Source organism: Neolamprologus brichardi, chromosome 6 (assembly GCF_056152115.1).
Source record: "Neolamprologus brichardi isolate AB-2024 chromosome 6, ASM5615211v1, whole genome shotgun sequence".
Lineage (NCBI taxonomy): Eukaryota > Metazoa > Chordata > Actinopteri > Cichliformes > Cichlidae > Neolamprologus > Neolamprologus brichardi.
Genome location: NC_142109.1, coordinates 8,032,927 through 8,055,509, shown reverse-complemented (window position 1 = coordinate 8,055,509; position 22,583 = coordinate 8,032,927). Strand labels below are relative to the sequence as shown.

Sequence of the window (22,583 nt, the reverse complement as noted above, 5' to 3'; positions counted from 1 at the left end):
CTCCCACGTTGTTAAATATTGCACTCAATTTCTGTGTGTATACCCCGCAGCCTATAGGAGGATGCTGGGGTGGTGGAAGGCTTGAAACTGCTCCCAGAGGGAAAGACGGGAAATTCTGGAGCCCAAGTGGAAACTTGGGAGTTGTGTTGATTCCTGATTCTTGTGTTATCTGTCCAGCTTGCAGCTCTTTAAAATGCAAAGTCATTCAAATCCCACAAGGCTTTCAGAATCAGTTGAGGGTTTTGTTTGTTTGTTTTCCTTGTTTGTTTTGTTTTTTCCAGAACACATGTTAAAGCCTTACAAAATTGTGCCTTCATTCTTTAAGTACATGGCACTGTATTGAATATTTGTCTTTTGGGGTTTTAAGAACAGGTGCCACTTTTTTTAAGGGTAAATAAACACATTTGAGCTCTGTTTGAGAACACAGTTAAATCAGTTGTATATCCGAAGTGTTGGACATCAGCGTCATGGAATATATTAGACTCTATAATAAAACCGCAGCAGTGTAACGTCTGTGACATGATTGTTTGGTAAAAAGTCACAGGGAGCCCGTCCTGTCCCTTTTAACATCATAAATGATCTCACCCTGATGAAAGAGATTACTACCCTGCTGGCTAAATTAACTAATGCTGAACATCAAAGTGTAGAAAATAAATAATGTGATACTGGTGGAAGTTCCTCTTCTCTACTGGCTGCATTTACATGGCGTCATATGTAATATCCATGCATTCTGTTCTATTTATGCAGTTCAGAGCGGTGGAGCTACCTTAGGATGAGAGGTGGAGTACACCTTGAGCAGCTCGACAGTCTGTTGCCAACACAGAGGCAGACAACCATTCAGAACATACAAACTACACACACAGAGGCCAAATGCTCGATTCAAACCAGTGATCCTCTTGCTGTGAGGCAACAGTGCTAACCACTATGCAGCCCATTATATTAATATATTTATAGTTTTTAGCTAATCCACTCACCACTGTTTTGGTGAGAAGCCTTCTCCTGTTGGGAAGCGGCACCTCTGCAGAGCGCAAACAAGCACTGGTATCCTGTTTTAACTTCTGATAATTCACAGGAGAATACTACAAAAAGTTCATTTTGTGCAAATTTTCAAGGTGCCGTGTCACCATACAGCAGATTAAGCAGAAGAAAGTGGATGGATGGATATATTTGTGATTAGTGGCATTTCCATACCTATATTGATACCAGGGTCATTTTTCTAGCTGTGATTTCTTCTAACACAATCATTTCTTTAACCCTGCAAATGTTAAATGAAGAAACTGCATTGGCGCTTACATGTTCTCTATTAATTCTGGGATCTATTATTTTGAACATACAACACCGATTAAACAATTTTACATCCTGATAGAGGTTCTCACACACATCCACAGAGCAGGACCTCAATCAGTCATGCACTGATGCCCAGCCTTTTTCAACCCTTAAATATTCGTGTGGATATATTCCAAAGAAATATCGCAGCATAACTTTGTACTGTAGGGCCTGCAATTCAGACGTGCATGGTTTGATTAAATACGCTAAAGTTTCTGTATCACAAAAACATCAGCTATCTCTGAGGGAATCAGATAAGAAGCAGTGATGGATTTTATATGCAATGACCTTTATATTTATACGCAGGTTTGGCTTATAAATGTTTGCACTCAGTCGCAGCAGAACTGCTTTAATGTGTAATTTTAGTCTGTAAATGTAATCCCTCAAAGTTCAAAGTTCCTATATTCTCAGCACAATAATCTTCATGTGTTTTGTATTTAATTCAAGCATTACATTCGTGGAAATCATTCCATCTTCCTTTTACATACAGCATAATCCCTCTGCATGTTTTCCCCTCATAAATGAGACTCCCAAGTTTTTTTCTTCATTTTCTATCATTGCACCACAACATAAAGCCAGGTTAATGTATAAATATTGTTTATTCATGGAATGACAACCATCATATTTTTATTATACCCTTAGGCTAGGGAGTTCTTCAATTTAGATCCACACACTAAAGGCAAATCTTAGTTTGCAGCTTTGATTATTTCAAGGCCATAAAAAAAACTTGCCCCATTACACAAAACTAAAAAAGCAATTCCTGAGGTAGAGCAAGTCTCAGTAAAACCCAACGCCTTCAGGTTTCACTTTACTGAACAGATTTCATTTGATCCAGGTGACACAGGTTCAGGCATCCTGGAGCCGACAGCTCCATCTCCTCAACAATCTTGCTTGACTTCCATTAGACACAAGCCAGGAAGGTGACCATTTGTGCTAGGGGGAGGAAAAACAGGGGGGAAATGGTTCAGAAATGTATGACTGGAGGGCAGAATGAGGCAGAGACGCTGCGGGGTTTCTCACCTGGCGTGTCCGAGCAAAACAACAACAGACAAGGTGCCAGCCGGGAGGAATCTGAAGAGCTTCTGCAGGCAGCGGTCTAGCTTCCTCATCTCGACATCCATTTGCTGTTCCTACGCATATGAAACATAAGAGTCATCATTATACATGTTCTGTACATCAATAATATTCTGAAAAATCTAATTACCAAAGATGCTTTTAGCTCTCCTAATTGAATTCAATTTTATTTTTATAGCTCCAAATCACAACAGGAATTGCCTCAAAGTGCTTTTTATTGCAAGAAAACCCCAACAATCATATGATTCCCCTATGACCAAGCTCCTTGGCGACAGTGGGAAGGAAAAACTCCCTTTTAACAGGAAGAAACCTCCAGCAGAGCCAGGCGCAGTCATCTGCACAAACATATTGCAGCATAACTATTACAGGAAATGAACCTATACTGAGATTGGATTCTTATAAAAGAAAAAAAACACAATGCAGCACTATCTATATCAACCAATCACACGGAGATATCCTGAAACCACATGATGACATCCATCATACTATGACTCCATTCGTTAAACACAGCAGCTTATCACGCTCACCATGGGGATCTGTATTTAAGATAATCATGGTCCCAGCGCTATCCAGCTTTCTGTTTCTCGTACTCTTAAATCCAATTTAACAAACTCCAGTGGGGCTGTCACTTGGCCTCTGCTCAGAGTAACCCTGATATACTGTGAGCTCCAGGCTGCAGTTTTATCCCTGCGCTCTACAGAGTTATTTAGAATTCATGCCTTGTTTTCTTTTTTCTCTTTTGAGGTGCTGACACGCTGTGTGAATTCTGGGATCAGTTTGATTTTGCACAGGAGGGAGAAATTAATTACTAGTCACATTTCAACTCAATAAAACCTGACCACACGTTCAGAAAGTGTGCAGATAGAATAAAAGTAACTAACAGAGATTCAAATTCTTCTGTAAGACTTTACTATGTTATAATGTTGGTAATATTCTTAATTAGTGAAGTCATCTATGTGTGATGTTTCTTCTTGGTGTAGTCTTTCCTTTTTCCCTTTTTACTTTGGATTTTTATAGCATGACACAGCAGAACTGTGTTATGACCCAGGATGGTTGAAATACTTGTTCTAAGAAAAAAACAGTATTGAATTCAGAGCCTTGGAAAAAAAACCCAAACATTTCAAATGAGACCTTTTTGTGCACATTTCCAGATCAATATTTTTATGCTTGACTTGACTGGAGTAGCTTTGCATGACTCACAGTTCTGCCCTGTTAGCAGGCCGCGAGTTCACGCGCTTTGTGAAAACAGTTTGTTTTAACTCCCCTCACTTTCAGCTTTTTGATCGGCTTCCCTCTCAACCATTTTTGGCTAGAAAGAAAATTCAAATGGTTCCAAAAAGATCATTTTTACAGCCAAAATTATGAAACAAGTCCAGGCAACCTGTGTCATACACGGGTGATAAAGGGTTAAAAAAAGAACGACAACCTACTGGAATCACAACAATCTACTCGTTACCTGAGCGCTGCTGTGCCTGTGGGTTGTCGCCTTAATCTCCGCTCCAACCCATGAAGGCAAATGGACCGGCGTCAGCGATGGACAGATGAGGTAGTTCTTCTTCCACAGATCCTCAGAAGAGTTGAGCGCTGCGCGTCTGTCCTCTGAATTCACAAACACTGACAGCCGGACACGTTAGACTCTGAAGTGTACACAAACGTCCCACACAGCACGTGCAACGCGTGATAAATGTAGTTTTCACCTTACCTATGCGTGCACGTCCTGTGGATTCTTTAGGCTTGGCAGATAGGATGACTCTCTTCACTGTGCCAAAGTGGCCAAATGTCTCTCTGACTGACTCCTCACACAGTTCAGATTTAGAGGTATTGAGATGCAACCATTTGTTTATTTTAGCAGGAAGTAGCCCGTTTACTGTTTTCACAGGAGTGACATCTAAGCATTCAGCATCTGACACATGCCCATTAACTTTTGTGGAAGTGCTGATGCACTCAGTCATACTGTGGTTCATTTTAACAGCGTAGAGGTGACGAGCATTCAGAGCGTCACCCATCAGTGCTTTAAGAGTCACATCCAGATCTAGCATTGACTCACACACCGGCCTCTGTACCTAGAAAATAACAAGTAGTTGGAGATAATCTGCATAAATGTGGGCCTATCTGCAGCACAAAGAGAATAAATAACAGAAGCAAATGGAAAAAAAAGAAAAAGGAAGAGAGCTACCTTTATAGTCTGCCCGAGCACATTAAGGCCATTCAGAGTTTTTACCGCCAGCATCGCTCCCTCCAGCAACTCAAACTCAATCTCTGCGTGTACCTGGGAGATCAAACACTTAAGCATTCAAGCAACGGTGAAGAATTTCGCAGCTCTGGTTTTATAGCAAATCGGTGAAATTATGAAAGCGATGCACACCCTGACCACTGTGTTCAACATCTTGACTTTTCGAACGGCTCCGCAGAAACTAAACAGCTGCTTCACGTCTCCGTCAGAGAAGCCTGTGGGGAACGGCCCAGCAAACACTACACACATGTCCTGAAGTCTCGAGCAAGTCTGCAGGGAATAAATAGACAGAGTAAATACACGCAAGCGAATGTCTTCAGAATGAATCAAAGCGCTGGCGAAAAGCCTCACCATCTGATGGTGCCGCTCCTGACGAGGGAAGTAACTCTTCAGATGGTTTGACAAGGTGGAAAACTGAAGGACGGAGAAGAACGGCTGCGTTTTCAGATTTCGGAAAGATTTAAGCACCTGGAGGGGGGCGGTGCATAATGAGTTAGGTGTAATTGGGCAGAAACAAAGCAGGAAGAGTTTATGAGAGGAAAGTGAGTGTAAAAATGAAAGAAGAAAAAATGAACCAATACTTTCACATGTATTGGAGGAGGAGTCAGTAACGTCTAAAAAGCTTTGGGGGGCTCAGTCGAGTGTTTCATTACAGACACAAGAGACATCACCTTACTTCTTACCTCTTTGTCTGAGTTACACTGCTTGTGACTGGAATCTTTTCCTAAAGAGGCTGCTGAACGTCCAAGTGCGTGTAGCACGTCAGAAAACCTGCACAAGAAGGAAAGACAGAGGACCTGTCAGCAGCAGGTGAACAACTCAATCCATCCACAGTATTCTGAGACGACTTTAATGCCTAAATTTGTTTTCTCATTTCAGACTTTCTTAAAGTTGTTCAGTCTTAGCTGGTAGCTGAGGCCACTGGATGGAAAGAGATCCAAAACAAGACAAAAACAGATTATGGAGATGAGGAGGCCGATTGCAAATAGTTTCACAGTGTGTTAAATACCTCTGAAGATAACACAATAGGTCACATGGGTCAGTTCCTACATGCTTACTGCAGGAGGTTTACATCCTGTTTTAAAACCTACATTTCTTCAAGTGCTTAATTTTCAGGTGTGCAATGCACTGCCTTAACTTGAAGGTTAAAAAACACAGTTCACTCAGCTCAGAGCGAACATGAGACAATCCACACCAGCAGACCTGCAAAATATGTGGACATTAACTACTTGACCTGAACTGCAACACTAAAGTGACACTTGTTATTCTACAATTCCATTTCATCCACTTCTCCTCCGTTTCACCCACTCCAGCGATCACCTTGAAGCTGAATGCAGCAGATTGAGTTTATTCGTTCAGGGTTTTCTCCTTCTCTCTCTCAGTAAATGACAAGCAGGGTCATATAAGTTATTTGACCTTAAATTATATATAATGGGAGCATCTGAGCGCAGTGAGGTTAATTTTCTGACCTGCTCCACCTACAGGTTACATCAGGTCACTTTATAATTAGTTAATGCCTGGCTATAAGAAAACCCTCTGCTGTGTGTGGGGTTTACACATGACGAGAAGGAAGAAAGACTGGATGAGTAATCCCAGCATGGCTTAGTGGATCACTGTGTTTTACGTTTTTAGTCAGACCCATGTTTTTTTTTTCTTTTTAAGGTTACCCAAACACAAGTTACAGACTGACCTGCACGCTAACAATATAGAGACTGTTGTACCTGTGACTCTCTGAGGGCTCCTCTCTTGTTTCTCTCCACAGCGCCGTCCAGTGAATCTCTAAAACCTGACAGTAAGCAAAGGAAATGTTAGATTATTCCTGTGTGTGTGAGTGTGCGTGTACTTTTCCAAATATGATTTCCTACCTGGCGAGGTCCTGTTTTGATAAAGTACTGGGCCAGCTCCAGGGCTGCCAGAGCATCCTCAGTTGGATGATGACCCAACATATCTTCTGTTTGTATTTTCCTCCTGAGATACGAGTGGAAAATTAGGTTATCGATCACAGTGGGACAGAAATATTTAGAGATAGGACGAGAACTCACTTCAGTATGATCCCAGTCAGAACCTTGAGCTTAAACCTTCGCCCACACTCCCTCTTGTACAGCAGTGACGTGTCAATTACATGCTTGTGGATGAGCTGCGGGGCGGGCACAGACGCAACATGGTTTACAGCTCATGTTAATGAAACTGAAGTATTTCTTTTAAGATATTTTCTCTGAAATTACAGGACATGATTACTGCTGGAATAAAGTACTACTTCAGCCGAGTAAAGATGATCGTGTTCTAACATTTCTGATAAATGTTAAAAAGCTGCCAATAAACTGCACACAGTGTTTTGTTTTAATAATTTTTTTTGTGAGCCATGACTTCATCAGAAGGTTTGAAAGAAATCACTCACTTTCAAAGCTATGAGGTCATGTTCAAGAGAATGGCCAACCAGAACTGCCTCATGTGGCAAAATCCTAATAAGCATTCCTTGAACATCCTGCAGAGTCGTTGTTACTGGTTGCAACATCACAGGTGTGATACCAGAGAATCTATCAGGAGATACGAGCAGTGTTGGAGAAAGAATTTCAGACAGAACAATGAATATGTTTCTATAAGATGTAACATATGACACTGACTGACACAGATTCCTGTACAAACATAATGTGACTGTTAACAATTTATTAAAACTCGAGACCATAAAAAAGTGTGTGTACTTGGTACAGTAGTTGAGAATGTGGTTCGGAGGTTTCACCAGCTCATCCATTAAACACTTCCCATCACCGTCCACCAGAGAAACACGAGTTAGCTCTTTTCCATCTTTTGTTACACACTGAAACATAAAATAAACATAACAGTGAGTGAATGCAAAAACTCAATCATACTAAAAATTGCAGGAAAAAAGCTACAAATCGATGTTATGGATGTAACCTTTTGTGCTGCAGCTGTTATCATAGGCATAGTCAATGAGATGCTAACACAGGCATTTGAGTGGAAGCTTCCTATTTACAGAGGCACGCTGCCCTGCTGGGAAACACTGGGCAAAGAAATGGACATTGTGCTACAGTTTTGTTTGTTTGTTTGTTTTTAATCTGGGATCTGGTTTTCAAAAGTGTTGGGTAAGTCAAAAATCAGCCACACAATATAGTGCCATACAGGTTAGCTGTCAGCTGCACCACTGTGATGCCACCTGATTCCATCGTGGAAAATGGGAAGTGACAAAATATTTTAGTCTCTCACCATTTCACAGTCGATTCCAAAGAGGGGGCTGCTGTCAGTCACACAGTCAGCGCAGTTTGTACACACAAATTCCTCAAAGCCGGGCATTCCTGTTTGAAAACAAATAAACCAACAGGTGAGGAGGAGACGCTGAGCCCACACAACACCATACCACTCATATTCAAGGTCAAAGCTCAAAGTAAATCTCGCCACTCAGCACTCATGTTGAAATGCCCCAGGTCGGCTTATTTTATTTTTCCATCTAATATTTGGTAATTTTGTCACAAGATATAGTTTTAAAAACATCAGATTACTGTTTTAACACACTAAACCCCAAATGGGCCCTGATCCTTCAGAGATCAGTGGTCAGAAGCACAGAATAAAGCTCTGTATGAATGGGTTGCTACGGCTTGTAGTAAAAAGCACCTTGGGTTGTCAGTCAGAGTAGAAAAGAGTTAGATAGAAACAAGAAGAAGCCAAGTGGCAATTAAAAAAAGGATGGAAAACAGAAACAATTGTGATTGATCCCAGTATGAACATCTATTTTTTTTTTTTTCCTTTTTGTTGGATGGCCATGACAACGTTAAAAAAAATGCATGGACAGAAAAAAGATCCCTCTCATCTCTTATTTCATGATTTTTTTTTATTACCAAATGTAACTCTTAGTTGACACAATATTACAAAGAGAAAAATTCTTACCTTTAACAGGGTAGTTATTCTTGATCATCTCCTCCTCTGTGAGAACATATGCTGTTAGTCCTCTCCTCTCGGTCCCAAACATAGTGATGATTGGGTGGTTCTTCATCGCTGCACCAGTGCACAGAAAAAGTGAACACAGGTACAGAGAAGAGCAAAAACATTACATGAAAACTCAAAAACACCAGAGAGATCGAATATTCTTCACTAAATGTTACAGTATAATAATATGATGAATATTAATAAGAAAAGATAATAGGAGCAGAACTACTAAATTAATCCATCATCCATTACAGGATTCTCACCTTCCTGCAGTTCCTCATCTGGTTTGGAGACAGACAAACCGTCCTGTTTGGGAACTTGACTGGACAAGATTCCAGATACTACATCTACAGATGATGGCGTGAAGGTGACCCTCTAAAAAAAGTGAGATTTATTTATGTTTTTGCTAAAGTGCTACAAATATGACTTCACTCATAAATAATTTGATTTGCTGTGTTTATTTTCCCTCTTACAGAAGTGTAGCTGGTCCTGAGGTGCTGCAGACAGAGGTAGTGTTTGTAAAAGTGATTCTGTGTCAGGTCCTCCACAATCACAACATTTACACCTGTAACCTTTCTGTGATGGCGGAGACGGCACCAACTAGTAGACAGAAAAAACACATTTTAAATTATTATTAATATTATGTGAGTATAACGGCACAGTATGAGTTACTGAGGACTCTTTGACACCAGCTGATGGGGTAGATAACACATTAGTACAGCAGCTGTTACCTGGGCTTTTTGATGCCACCTGTTTTCCCGAGAGCAGCATACTGCAGCAGCTCTGTCAGTTCATTCAGGCCGATCGGTTGCTGAAGGCAGTCAGGCAATACCGAAACCCTTGGCAAGCAAGAGGCAGGTCCACACTGCAGCACCTCATCATCTCGCTGTTCAGTTTTGAATCTCTTAGCCTCCTCCTGAGCTGTGTGGGTGCTGTTTTTCCTTTTCTTTGCTTTGCACTTTGCAACTGTGGAAGACTCCATGTTCCAGCCAATTATATTTACACTGGAAGGCAAACCAAAAACATATTTCAGTTTGGTTAGAGCCAAGATTTACTGATGCTCCTTTTTAAATGTGCAATGTTCGTGGGTTCAAATGAGTGCAGAGCAATGCAGCCTTGTTCTGTAGAGCTGGAGCTCAAACTTTAGAGTTACTAATATAGCTGTGGGCATTAAAAACAGCTAAGAATCACACGCTGTCAGTGAGCTTTTTCATTTTCATGTTTATTTAATGTGTATTTTAGACAGGCAGCTTTGCGCTAAACCAAAATAAAATACAGAAAGACTATGCTACGTTTACAGCACCATTACCCAGAGCTGGGGAACTGAAAACACAGCGAACATTTGTTATCAACAGAAGCTCAGTTTCACAAATTAAAGTGCTCCTAAATGCTGGTTCAGCGGACGACTTTATTATTCTTCTCTTTCTGGTTAGTTAGTTTATTTATATCAGAGTCACAGTTACACAGGAAATCCCAACCTAGTTGAAATTTTAGTTTAAATCATTTTTGAACTCCGCATGAGATGTATAATAAGGGTAAAATTGTGTAAATACCACACGCCATAGGTCCGGTTTAGTCCAAAATTATATGTTTCTACCAATATCTTCAGTTAGTAACACATGGCTAAAGCATGTGTTACTAGTTTTGTCTCCTAAGTGCAAATAAAAACAGGTACTAGCACTACTTCCGGTCTGTAACTTTAAAAATAAAACACGAGTAGCTACGGCTATGTGCATGTAGCAGAATTGTTGTTTATAGATTAGCATTTTCTAGTTAGTTTTTAATTTTTATTTCATTTTGACTTTTGTTTGAAATTGAGCTTGATTTCAGTTAGTTTCCAGGCTGAATTTTCTTTGTTTTAATTTAGTTATTGTTTTTTAATGTTTAGATTTATTTGTTTGTTTATTTGTTAATGGTTTCAGTGTTATTTTTCACAATTTTTTCAATTATTATTGTATGAAGCGCATATTTCAGGGGCAAGCTTCAGGAAAATCCGCAAAGTTACTACAATAAAAACACAGCACTTTTTAAAAGCAGCTGGCTCACAGTCATGCAGATAACCGGAATCTCAGTATACACGACGTCAGTGCCTCATCAAGCATGTTGTAATAAAGTTTTTACCAAACAGATACTAAAACAGGATAGTTCATCTATAGTTTTTATTCTTTTTGTTTTAAACAGTTTTCGAGTTCACAAAACCGTTTCTGATAGTTTAATTCGACGTTTTTTAGTCGTTTTTATTTTTGTTTAAGTTTTTACAAAAGTGGAGTATTTTTCACACATCTAGTCTTAGTTTCTGTTCAGTTTTTTTGTTAACTATATAACAACCGAGGTGCTTTGAGTGTTAAGAGGTCTTTTATTTTGATAGGAGACGGCATCAGAAGCTCGACTATTTTTGAATCTACAGTGATGCCTGCCGACTTGCAGGCTTAAATAATCAAGCTCGGAGCTACAGATGACGTTTTGAAAGAAACAGCGCGAATTCCCCGAGTTTTCAATTAATGGCCAAAGTCAAGCTCCTGCTATAGTTCACAGCTTCTCATAGAAAGACGGTCGCAGAAACACCACCGTGGCAAAATTAAATAACAGCTATGACCACAAAGAAATTGGCGAAGTAAGTAAAATTAGCCTGTTTGCTGGCTTATCTGCTAACCTAAACAAACTGAACAAAGGAACGTGTTTTGAAAGCAACAAATAAGTTTATGTCGATAACAAGTTACGTTTTTCAATATTGTTTTAGATAAATACTATAAGTACATCTGCGAGGACAGCGTATTCAGTTAAAAGTAGAATTGTGGTTCACTGTAACTTTAAATACAGGTCAGGTGTTGTTACGATATACACACTATTTTATCTTCGTCCCTTCGCAGGGAATTAGGATTGTTGAGACAGCGGAGCAAGTCCTCTGTGTCGAAAAAATCTGTGGTATCAAGTGAGTATGCCACGTTCAAATCGGATTTGTTTGACAGTTGATTTTTTTAAACACTGGATCATGGCTGTGAAAACTGTCTGGTTCTTTCAGATCAAATATTTTCTTATCTGATTGTGATCGACTTTGAGTCCACTTGCTGGAGAGAGAAAAACAACCGCAGCCATGAAATTAGTAAGGAGCAGATTTGACATTCACAGTTTACATCCGGGTGATGTCCTTACTGTTTTAACACCGGCCCATCTTTTCTTTCTTCCTCCCTGCAGTTGAGTTTCCTGCTGTTCTGCTGAACACGTCCACGGGGGAGGTGGAGTCTGAATTTCACACTTATGTTCAACCCCAGGAGCACCCCATCCTGTCTGACTTCTGTACTGAGCTGACTGGGATTACACAGGTGTCTGCAGCATACACGTTTTAAAAATGCCAGCATGCTCTGTGTTACATTACAACCAACTTTTATTTCTCTCTCGTACAGATGCAGGTTGAAGCAGGGATCCCGCTTCAGATCTGTCTCTCGCGGTTCAGCCGTTGGCTCCAAAACCTTCAGCTCGAAATGGGAGTGGCCTTTGCCAACAAAGACCAGAGATGTTCGGGACCGTCTCAAAAACTGTGTACTTTCCTCACGTGGTCAGGTAAAAGTCTTCAGTATATTGGTCTACACATCTGTAAGCTCAGCATTGCTATGAATTGACATTGGTGAACCACCAATTGTATTTTTAAACTAGCTATAGAGAACCATTAAATCTGCTCATTTGCTGCAGTTCTTAAGACTATTTAAGGTATTAAATGGTATAAAATGAGCAAAAGTGCACTGAAGTTTGTGTTCTTTGGTCTCCGCTGGGTGTCAGACTGGGATCTTGGAGTTTGTCTGCAGTACGAGTGTAAACGCAAACAGCTTCATAAACCTGATGTTCTCAACAGCTGGATAGACCTGAGAAGCACATACCGGGTAAGAGTTTCGTTGTTGTTTGTTTATTGTATGTTTTATTTAAGCATAAAATGTTTAAAGGGGTGTCAGTTTTAAGGTAAAAGCACAAAGACTAGAATACAGATTTAAGTGAGTCCAAAAGGGCATAACTTATGGTAATTACAGTAATGTGAAATTAAGTAAACTGAGTAAAAGGAGTACATATTTTTATTAAGATGTATGATGTCACAGACTGTGTAATTGAGCTGATTTACTCTAATTACCTCTGCTCATGTGGTTGTTTCTCTAACTTCTTTTTTGTTTTTCCAGCTTTTTTACAACAGGAAACCCAAAGGCCTGAATGGAGCTCTTCAGGATCTCGGAATACAGTTTTCGGGCAGAGAACATTCTGGTATGTGACCAAGTGTAGATAATTCTGTATTGCACACGGCCATCAACCTAACGGCCTAACCCTTCTTTGTTTTCTCTCTCAGGTTTAGATGATGCCCGAAACACAGCTCAGCTGGCAGCAAGAATGATGAGGGATGGGTGCATAATGAAGGTTACTAGGAGCCTGGAGAGGGTGAGTGGCCGGCCGATGTCGCCCATAACGAACCCCAACTCTGGAAATCCTAGCATCCCTCATCATCTTCCAAATTTAAAAGCTCTGTGAAGATAATAATATGAAGGAAATTTGCTCTGTGCAAAAACACTTTGATTGTGGACATTTTTTAAAAAATGTTGTTCTGATTTAAATTTTATTTATTAATAAAATTATATCTTTAAGTTTGTATTTTGTGTGCTTGGAGAGAAGACAACATTAGAACTAAGTATACTATATTGCCAAAGGTGTTCGCTCGTCTGCCTTCACACACATATGAACTTTAGTGACGTCCCATTTTTAATCCAAAGAGGTTTATGTCAGTTCACCCTTTGTAGCTGTGATAGCTTCAGCTCTTCTGGGAAAACTTTCCACTGGGTTTAGGACTGTTTATGGGAATTTCTGACCGTTGTCTGGAATCACATTTGTAAGGTCAGACACTGATGTTGGATGAGAAGGCCTGGCTTAGAGTTTCTACACTAACTTATCCCAAAGGTGTTCTATTGGGTTCAGGTCAGGACTCTGTGCAGGCCATTCTTTCACACCTGCATCCATGGAAATAACTGGAAAACCTGAGTTTGGAAACCCAATTATTTTGTTGGCTGAGGGAATGCTTTGGGCAATATAGTTTATGTAACTCGGAAGAAGTGCTTCCAGAGTTAATTTGATAGTTAATGGGTTGTACCATTCAGATACTGATTTAAAATCTTCTCTATGTCCTGTAGACCCCAGTGATGGCCAAACCAGTGTTTGGAAACACTGCCTGTCCTGCAGACAAGAAAGAAAAACCTAACGAGAATAAAAAGGAAAATACAGTCATCCGTAGCAAACACTCATCATTTAAAATTCCCCTCAAAGCTTGTCAAAAACAACCATGTCCCGAGGAGATTGCTCAGAACTTTGCCATAAAGAAAAACCCAAGCTCCATTCACGAATCTGCTCAAATCTGTCAAAGTCTGATCTCACCAAAGACTCTTCTGAACAGCACGACGGTGCCACTGTTGAGGCACGGCAGGAAATCAGTCACAGCAGAGGCTGCCCCTAGCCTTTCCACCTCAGTTGTTACAAACTGTGTTTCTCCCCAGAATAACAATAGCAGTCTTATTCTGTGTTCCACTACCGTGAGCTGCTTTTCAAATCTGTCTCCACCAATCTGGGTCTCTAAAACAGAAGCAATGCTTGGATCCATGGAGAAAGAGGAGGGTGCGGAGCTTTTAGTGGAAACTGAGGAGAGGTGTGGCTCATATGACGACGTGGTGTTGGAGGGTGATGTTAATGAAGCAAATGATGAATGTGATGCAGAGTACATATCTGAGTTTGATAGTGGATCTTATGATTGGTTAGAGCAGCATACTTCACATTCAGCAGGAAGTCGGCTCACTTTGAAGGATGATATGAGAGAATCAACTGGAAAGAGCTCTAAAATGCAAAAGATTACCACAGATTCTACCAGTAAAGGTCAAAAATCTCATTGTTGTATCTTAACAGAAACGAACAACAGAACAACGACAGAAATGATGCATTCAGTGACCTCAGATATTTATTTTGCTCTGCCTAAAACTGTTAACATTGGTAAATCAAATCAGTGCAACACAGGACTTAGAACCTCCCTCCAACTTCACAAAACATCTTATGTTCCCACTAAGAACGGTTCGATTAGGCCTAATCCTTTTGTCCCAGAAAAAACCTCCACCCCCAACACGTCCTTTGCCCGGCCCAAACCCGCCATCACACAAATCCCAAAACATAAAGACACTCTGAGATCCTCCTTTACCATCTACACCGAGCCGACCAAACAAGCTACAGCTCCCTTGCGTCCTTCCTCACACGGCAGTGTCTTCTCCTCTTTGTCAACCAACGCTCTCTCCTCTCGTGCCGACCGTTCCATCATTTCTGTGAGAGGAGCTCAGAAGATCACTTCTCCATTGTGCGCGTGCGGCCGTCGTGCAAAGTGTCAGGTTGTGTCAAACGGCGGTCCAAACCACGGTCGAGGGTTTTATTGCTGCCCAGTCCGCCGATCAGGCAGCGGAGGACGGATGGAGAAAGGGTGCGAGTTTTTTAAGTGGGAGTCGGCCGTGATGAAGAGCGCATCAGCGGCCGCTCCTGCTGTCGGATCCTCTGTTTCACTCTGTCAGCTCAACTCCACTGTGTCCCATCGTCCAACCCACACGCCACTGCTAAGGAAAAGCTACTGAAATCCTCCATCATACATTAGTGTTATTGGTGGAAAGGCTAGTATTATGGCATCAATGCTCAAAGATGGTTAATCGTGCAAAATCAATCGGTTGACAGTTTGAAATGTTTCATTCAGTTAATTCTACTTCTGTTTATAAATCACCGATGACACGAACTGATTTATTTCTTGATCAATGTCCTCTTGACATTTAAATCCCCTCTGAAGGGACGCCATATTTATTCCACTGGCTCTTATTTCAGAGCTGTCCTTTCATGAATTAAACACTTGTCAAATTACAGCGTTTAACTGGCATCATAAATACTGAAATTATTGATTTGATAATTGGGAAAGAAAAAGTTTCTTTATCTGTTTCAAGTCACTGCAAATTAAGTAGTTTAAAGACTTGGGTGCTTTATTCACCCATTCCCAAGGTCAAGAGTGCTGCAGCCCAGCAGCTTCACTCTAATCAAAACACAAGAGTAGGTGATGCACTTCCTTGAAAATTTTATTCAAAGATGCAAACAACACAGACTATAAATCGCTAACGCTACACAGTCATATGCAAAGTGTTATGGCCAATGTATGACCCACCTGTCCCTGGGCACAAGAGCAGTAAGCTTATCTCAGAGTAATGAGTAATATCACAAACTAACCACCTCTGATTACCAGTTTTAATTAACTCTTTATATAAATATAGGCATTTATATACATTTGTAACTTTACATACTTGTTAATAATTTTAAACTGAATTTCTGTTATCACTTTGGTCCACCTGGAGAACCTTTGAGACACACCAGGGGGCCCTGGCCCACATGTGGGAAACACTGGATTCATTCATTACTGCAGTGATCAATAACTGGGGCCACTCAAAAGAGAAAATAATTTATTATTATGTTGTTTATATTAAATATAATTTTACATTTGAATCAAGGATCCATGGAATTCTTTTATAATAATAAAATTGATGATATTTGTCTGCAGGTAGAGAGGAACCATGATCTTTAACAGAGTATAGAAAGTATTGACCACCAGAGGGCAACTTCTCTGTTGGTGTTTAGAATATCACAAAAACAACTAGCTGGTATAAGCAGAGTGTGGAAAAAGTAACTACATATAACAAATGTTAGGGAATTCTGCTTGTATTGCATTTTTGAAATAAATATCAGCTAATGTATCAGAATATTGGCTTTTTATATCGCTAAATATTGGTAGAAGCATTGGTCCTAAAAATCGGTCAGGTCATGTTTGAATCTGTAGGAGCCAGAACACAGGCTGAGTTTTAGCAGCTCAAATAATTCACTCAATGACAAGCAATTCAGTGTATAAATGTCATGTAATTAGTTTGGTTAAAATTCTGTCTCTCTCCATTAATATGAAAATATTATTAAAAATGTGAGACTGTTCATTTCTTTGTAAGCTAGCAAACTTACAGATTCACCTGGGGTTGAAATAATTATTTCCTCAACTATTTCCACTGTGACATAACCTAATGGTTACAGATGGTCCCAGTTTGAAGTTTAAGCTTCCAGTTGAGTGTTGCCACCACTACAAAAAATCAGATGTGACAAGGAAAGGCGGGTCTGACTGTCAAACCACACACTGGCTAATGACTTCTGACTGACAGCTCATTAGGTAATAATAATGTGGTTTTCAAGATAATCCCGTGACCAAAATTTAAAAAAACAAAACAAACAACTTTATTTATTCAATGTGTTCCAAAATGAGTGACTGAGCCCATAAACTCGAGAGGTCGTGTCATGGTGATTTTTCCATAGACTTCAATAGGGCTGGATGACTTTTTGGAACCACAGGCATCGACTTCTAGTGGCTTTCAGATAGTGTTCAGGGTTTTTTTTTATACTATCACATAATCTACATGCATGCTTTCTACCATCTATGGTTCTACTGTTGGCTAAAAGAAATCAGTAACTCTTGTGTAACATTGTCTGTGAAATTGAGTTATTTGTAAACACTGATTCCTGATATAAATTAAATGGGTGGAAACTATTTAACACTTATTTATTCAGGATGTACTTTAGCATTGTTTTGGAATGATTTCGAGTTTGACCCCCAAATATATAACAACCTTATAATGATTATTATTATTTACCAAATACATTTTTAAATATATGGGTTTTTTCTTGTCAAACAATATAATGTACAATAGCAATTTTAACCATTTTTTAACAGAAAAAGATTGTGAACAAGAACAAATGTTTACATTGTAAATAAAGTTTTTTTAAAAAAAAGTTATTTTTGTATTATTTTAAGAATGTGGTCATTTTTTGGAAATCTGATACGATGGCTGTATCCCAATTCAGAGTCTGCAGCCTTAAAGTACGCAGCCTCAAAGTACGCAGCCTCAACGATCCTCAAGGGCCGCGTACTTAAAGACCGCTAAGGCCGGAAGTGTGAGGCTTGTGAAATAGGACGTGTCACTACCCGATCCGTACCGGAAACCCGATCGGTACCCCGCATGCGCAAATCTTACGTCACTTCCTCTCTTTGCCAACATTGCGACATTCAATATATTTGAATGATACGGTTAGCGCCCAGTTAGCTCCTAGCATTTCTCAACAGCTCTACCTCCTTTTCGACTACCGGGACATTTAAACAATGGATAATCCGTATACAAACAAATCATGCTTTTCTCCTCAACAGAGAGCGTTCCCCGATTGAACAACAGCGCTGTAAAATAAGAAGAATGGCGCCTAATTACAGACTTAATAATATTGACTTAGCAATGTGTCACGTGAAGATTCAGCAGCCAGATTAAGTGTTTACTGACAATTGACAGTGATAGCGGACATCATCATCACTATTCCAGTCAATCCTCTCCACATAGACAAGCATAATCACACTCGATTATCACTCAATCAAATTTAACACACCTTTGTAATGACGCCAATTCAGTTTACAATAGGATTCATTCGCTCGGTCAGCAGGTGGCAGTATCCTCGTACACTGGGGAGTAGACTGCCATTAAACGAACAGAAGAAGAAGAAAACATCCGCACATGCACGGTACGGATCGGGTAGACCCGATTTGTACGGTCCGACTTTGCACATGCGCAGTAAGGATCGGGGAGTCCCAATCCGTAACTATCTTTTTATTTTTCGTTTTTGTCTACATTGTACTGAAATGCTTCATTATTGCAAACATGTTAAGAGATACTTATTATTCTTAACATCTTAACCGATACTCTGACCCATAACTATCGTAAAACGCTACGACCGGAAGTAGACACCTTTCGCGCATGCGGGGTACCGATCGGGTTTCCGGTACGGATCGGGTAGCGACAGGGTAGACCCGATTTGTACGGTCCGACTTTGCACATGCGTAGTAAGGATCGGGGAGTCCCGATCCGTAACTGTCTTTTTATTTTTTGTTTTTGTCTACATTGTACTGAAATGCTTCATTATTGCAAACATTTTAAGATATACTTAATATTCTTAGCATTTTAACAGATACTCTGACCCATAACTATCGTAAAACGCTACGACCGGAAGTAGACACCATTCGCGCATGCGGGTACCGATCGGGTTTCCGGTACGGATCGGGTAGTGACAGGACGGTCTAGCCTCCCTTGCGCTGCCCAGGTTGCCTATCAACCATGATACTAACAGCTGGAAGCGTTTCATACAGCATTGTTTGACAGAAATGAAGGAGAAAACCTTTTGTTCATTTGTTTGTTTGTTTCTACATGAACTTTGATCATTCTCTGATTAAGGTCAGCTATTGAATATTTTAAAGTAAAGGCTTTAAAACCAAGTTAGTACAAACGTCACTAATGTCACATAACTTTGCCGACATGTGGCCAACAGTAATGTTTTAATGTTCTTCGTTATTAAACATTTGCACATAAATAAGTGACATAATATTCAGTACTTAGTTTACTAAGTTACTCTTTGGGCGCCCCTCATCCGCCGTTTTTTTTTTTTCGGCAAAATTATCCACACCCACCACCGCGCTATGCATTCTGGGATATGTTGGGCCTCAGTCTACACCACCTTAAAATTCAGGGAAATGAAGGACGCATTTGAGGGCCGCATTTCGAGCAGCCTTCGAATTGGGACAGCCTTCATCGCGTCGCTGTGACGTAATCGGCCTTAAAATGCGGCCTTTAAGGCTGCAGACCCTGAATTGGGATACAGCCGATGTCCTTATAACAGTAGCGTAGTTTGACACGCGGCCAGAGACTTTTGTCCCTCCTGACACGCCGTACAGGACGACCAACAAACGTGCACGGAGACCTCCTTTCTTAGAACGGTTTGAACGCACGTGAGGTGGGAAAAGGCTGCACCAGTCCGTCAACTTCACTCGGTTTTTAATATTGTTGCTGCAGGTTTAAAATCTCCGACAGTTCGTGTTGAGCTTACGGCTAATACAGGCGAGGAGGTACAATCAAAACAAACACAAAAACAGGTAGCCGATAAGCTAGTGAGCCTCCAAACTCCCGGTTTTAGTTCTGTATCTGAAAGCGCTCTGGAAACATGTCAGCCGTGCAAAACGAATCCAGGAAACGGAGCAAGAAGCGCTTTATGGTCGGCCACCACAGCAAGCGGTGGAAGGGCTCCCGGGAGCTGGAGGTGGGCATGCAGGGGATCCTCATCACATGCAACATGAACGAGAGAAAGTGCACGGCGGAGGCCTTGAATCTGCTCGGTGAATACGCAGACAAGCTCTATGGTCTCGAGCAGGTAAGTTTACATTGTTTACATTATTGGATCAAAGGCCTCCGACGAGCAGTGTTTGGGGCTAATATGTTGGATGGTTTGAGTTAATCTAGGATTTAGCTTGCTCTGTTAATGGAGTAAGGGGAAAGCAACGATCTCATACAAGCTATAATGAATATATGAAGCACAAATGGCTGGTTTCGGTGTTTCCACATGTGATTGCTTCTTTTCTCATGTTTTACGTTACTGGAAATGCTTTTGTGTTCCACATGCGTAAAACAAGAAGCACACATGTTGCCTTTCGTATCACTTGTACTTTTTTGTGTGTTTTTAATGCTCTACATATACCATTCAGTAATTTTCTATGCTTATTATTCTCTTAGTGTAGTTCATTGATTTAACCTGTGTCAAGGGAACATACAAAGTAAGAATGGCATTGCCCAGCGTAACCTCTGTGTTTTGCAGTGTGCATATATGACAAAAAAGTTGACTTGATTCTTGCTCACAGCTTCAGGAAAATACGGGGAGCAGCAGTGAAGAAGAGGAGGCTGAAGAAGAAGATGTTGATGTTGCCCTGAAGAAAGAAGTGGCCCAGCTGCGAGCATCGGAAACTAAACAGGAGAGGCGCTTCCAGGCGCTCGACAGTGGAGCAAACAACGTGATCTTCATCAGAACTCAGAACATCGGTAAAGCTTTTTGTAGCTGATGCGAGTCTGTCTTTCAGTGTTTTGTTTGGGCTTTTTTTTTCTGATTTTTGTTTTATTTTGTTTTTCCGTAGAGTCTGATAAACTGGTTCATCATATCCTGTCAGATCTCCATACTACAAAGAAGAAAAAGTCACGTGTCATCCTTCGAATGTTGCCAGTAAGTAGCTTAGTTGCGAGTCTCGATGTGCATGTGTGTTTGAACTGATGCAGGATAGAGAGATGCCGCCGTACTGTAAGTCGAGGGGTTGTTGAATCATCTGAGCATTCACATGACTGAAGCTGTAAAACAGTGCTTTTAAAATTAGCCATTATTTGATATTGATGCATTACGACAACAACAGTAAAACTCTTGGGTTTGTTTGTTTTTTTTCTTCTTTCAGGTAACTGGAACCTGCAAAGCTTTTCAGGAAGACATGGTGAAATATCTGACCACTTTCCTGGAGCCTTGGTTCAAAACTCCAAGCTGTGCTACCTACCAGATTGCGTTCAAGGCTCGCAACAGCAACCACAACAAGCGAGACGAAATCATCAAATCTATCGCAGGTAGGCTCGTTCATTTTCCATGTTTTTCATGGCTGCCGGTGCCCGTGCTAAAGGAAACTGACTCCTTTCGAATCCAACTGTCTTACAGGCCTTGTGGGGAAGATGAACCCTAAGAACAAAGTGGATTTGACAAACCCTGAACTGACAATCATTGTGGAGGTCATCAAGACAGTGTGTTGCCTCAGTGTGGTAAAAGACTATACGCTGTACAGAAAGTACAACGTTCAGGAAGTGGTGAAAGATGACATATCGAAGCCTGACGTGACCACAGCAAGAGCAGACGCAGACACAAGCGATCAGACGGAGAAACCCGATGCGGGAGAGACTGACAGAAGAGAGACGAAGGGCGAAGAAGACAAGGGCACGAGTGTTTCAGAGAAGGGGGAGGGTGAAGGTGGGGGGGAGTGAAAGCTCACACTGAAGAAAACCGTTGAGGAAATACCGTTTAATTTGCTTTGTAGTGCCGTGCTTTTGTTTTAAATGGACTGATTTGTCAACATCACGAACTCCGTAAACATCACAAACGATTCTAATATAATTTAATATTTGGGTTTTTTTTAATATTCATGGTGATATCTGGCACCCATTATCACCTTTATTGAGTTGTACATTTCAAATGGGAGAATTTTTTAATTGATTTTACAAACTATTTGTAGCTGCTCACAGTTTTTGGTTTGTCTTTTTGTTTGTTTGTTCTTTTAAATGGTGAATTTGACTTTTAATTTCAGTGTGTTTTTATTACTCGCTTAAAAATGGACTTTTCTTCAAGTTAACAGGTATCACTCCAAGTACCTGTTACTGTTGTGTAACTTGTTTCCTATATTCGTCCCTGCTGCCTGTGTGTTTAACTGGTTCCTCACGTATTCTTTACTTAGTTCGTGGTGCTCTCTGTTCTGCTCATTGGCACAATAAACAGAACGAAGTGGAGGAGAGTGAGCAGGTTAGACATGGCATACATATAAACTCTGTATGGTGTGTTACACTTAGAAAGTGTAGATACTTCTTTGGCAGTTCTTTTGTACTCCACAAGATGGAGATAAAACATCATTTTCCAGAGTACTGACTGTTACGTGATAATTGTGCTACCCTCTAAATGGATATTTGTAGCTATACTGCCTACTGTTGTTTTCTTTTAAAAATTATTTTAGGAGAAACAGTCTTGCGGTTGTTTTAGTCTTGAATACTACATAATCCTACTTGAATACTCCAGGCTGTACCTACCGTTTAAAATATAAAACACTTCATATTTCAACATCTTATTACAGAATGCAGTATAACCTGTTACACAGAGAAATTTTATAGGAGTGCAGTTTTTTCTTTTGGCGTCCCTCCAACTGCTGCAGCTGGAGCGACGCCAGCAGAGGAAGAAATGTTTCAGCCATTCTAGTGCTTGATTGATATCGTGCAGTTGAGAACCAATTAATCTCCGGTCTGAAGGTGCGGTCCTACCTGTGAGTACTTGTTATTCA

The 22,583-nt window shown here is 40.5% G+C and overlaps 3 protein-coding genes across 3 annotated transcripts; 2 read left to right on the top strand and 1 right to left on the bottom strand.

Moving 5' to 3' along the window:
* Nucleotides 1-1,906: 1,906 nt before the first annotated feature.
* Nucleotides 1,907-10,248, bottom strand: rexo5 (RNA exonuclease 5). Its single transcript, XM_087842495.1, has 19 exons — nucleotides 10,129-10,248; nucleotides 9,307-9,579; nucleotides 9,049-9,175; nucleotides 8,839-8,950; nucleotides 8,537-8,644; nucleotides 7,859-7,947; nucleotides 7,336-7,451; nucleotides 7,032-7,170; nucleotides 6,676-6,770; nucleotides 6,499-6,601; nucleotides 6,355-6,419; nucleotides 5,317-5,404; nucleotides 4,985-5,101; nucleotides 4,766-4,903; nucleotides 4,577-4,669; nucleotides 4,103-4,463; nucleotides 3,857-4,014; nucleotides 2,347-2,456; nucleotides 1,907-2,259 (listed from the first exon to the last, which is right to left on the bottom strand). The coding sequence occupies exons 2-19, from the start codon at nucleotides 9,555-9,557 to the stop codon at nucleotides 2,205-2,207; spliced, it is 2,325 nt and encodes a 774-aa protein (XP_087698621.1). The 5' UTR covers nucleotides 9,558-9,579; nucleotides 10,129-10,248; the 3' UTR covers nucleotides 1,907-2,204.
* A 584-nt stretch (nucleotides 10,249-10,832) lies between these two features.
* On the top strand, nucleotides 10,833-17,252 carry eri2 (ERI1 exoribonuclease family member 2). Its single transcript, XM_006804332.3, has 9 exons — nucleotides 10,833-11,189; nucleotides 11,446-11,507; nucleotides 11,598-11,678; nucleotides 11,771-11,898; nucleotides 11,980-12,136; nucleotides 12,353-12,453; nucleotides 12,742-12,823; nucleotides 12,906-12,994; nucleotides 13,738-17,252. The coding sequence occupies exons 1-9, from the start codon at nucleotides 11,167-11,169 to the stop codon at nucleotides 15,205-15,207; spliced, it is 2,193 nt and encodes a 730-aa protein (XP_006804395.2). The 5' UTR covers nucleotides 10,833-11,166; the 3' UTR covers nucleotides 15,208-17,252.
* A 2,058-nt stretch (nucleotides 17,253-19,310) lies between these two features.
* Nucleotides 19,311-22,583, top strand: thumpd1 (THUMP domain containing 1). The gene is made up of 5 exons (XM_006804333.3): nucleotides 19,311-19,888; nucleotides 20,373-20,550; nucleotides 20,643-20,728; nucleotides 20,952-21,114; nucleotides 21,203-22,583. The coding sequence occupies exons 1-5, from the start codon at nucleotides 19,682-19,684 to the stop codon at nucleotides 21,520-21,522; spliced, it is 954 nt and encodes a 317-aa protein (XP_006804396.2). The 5' UTR covers nucleotides 19,311-19,681; the 3' UTR covers nucleotides 21,523-22,583.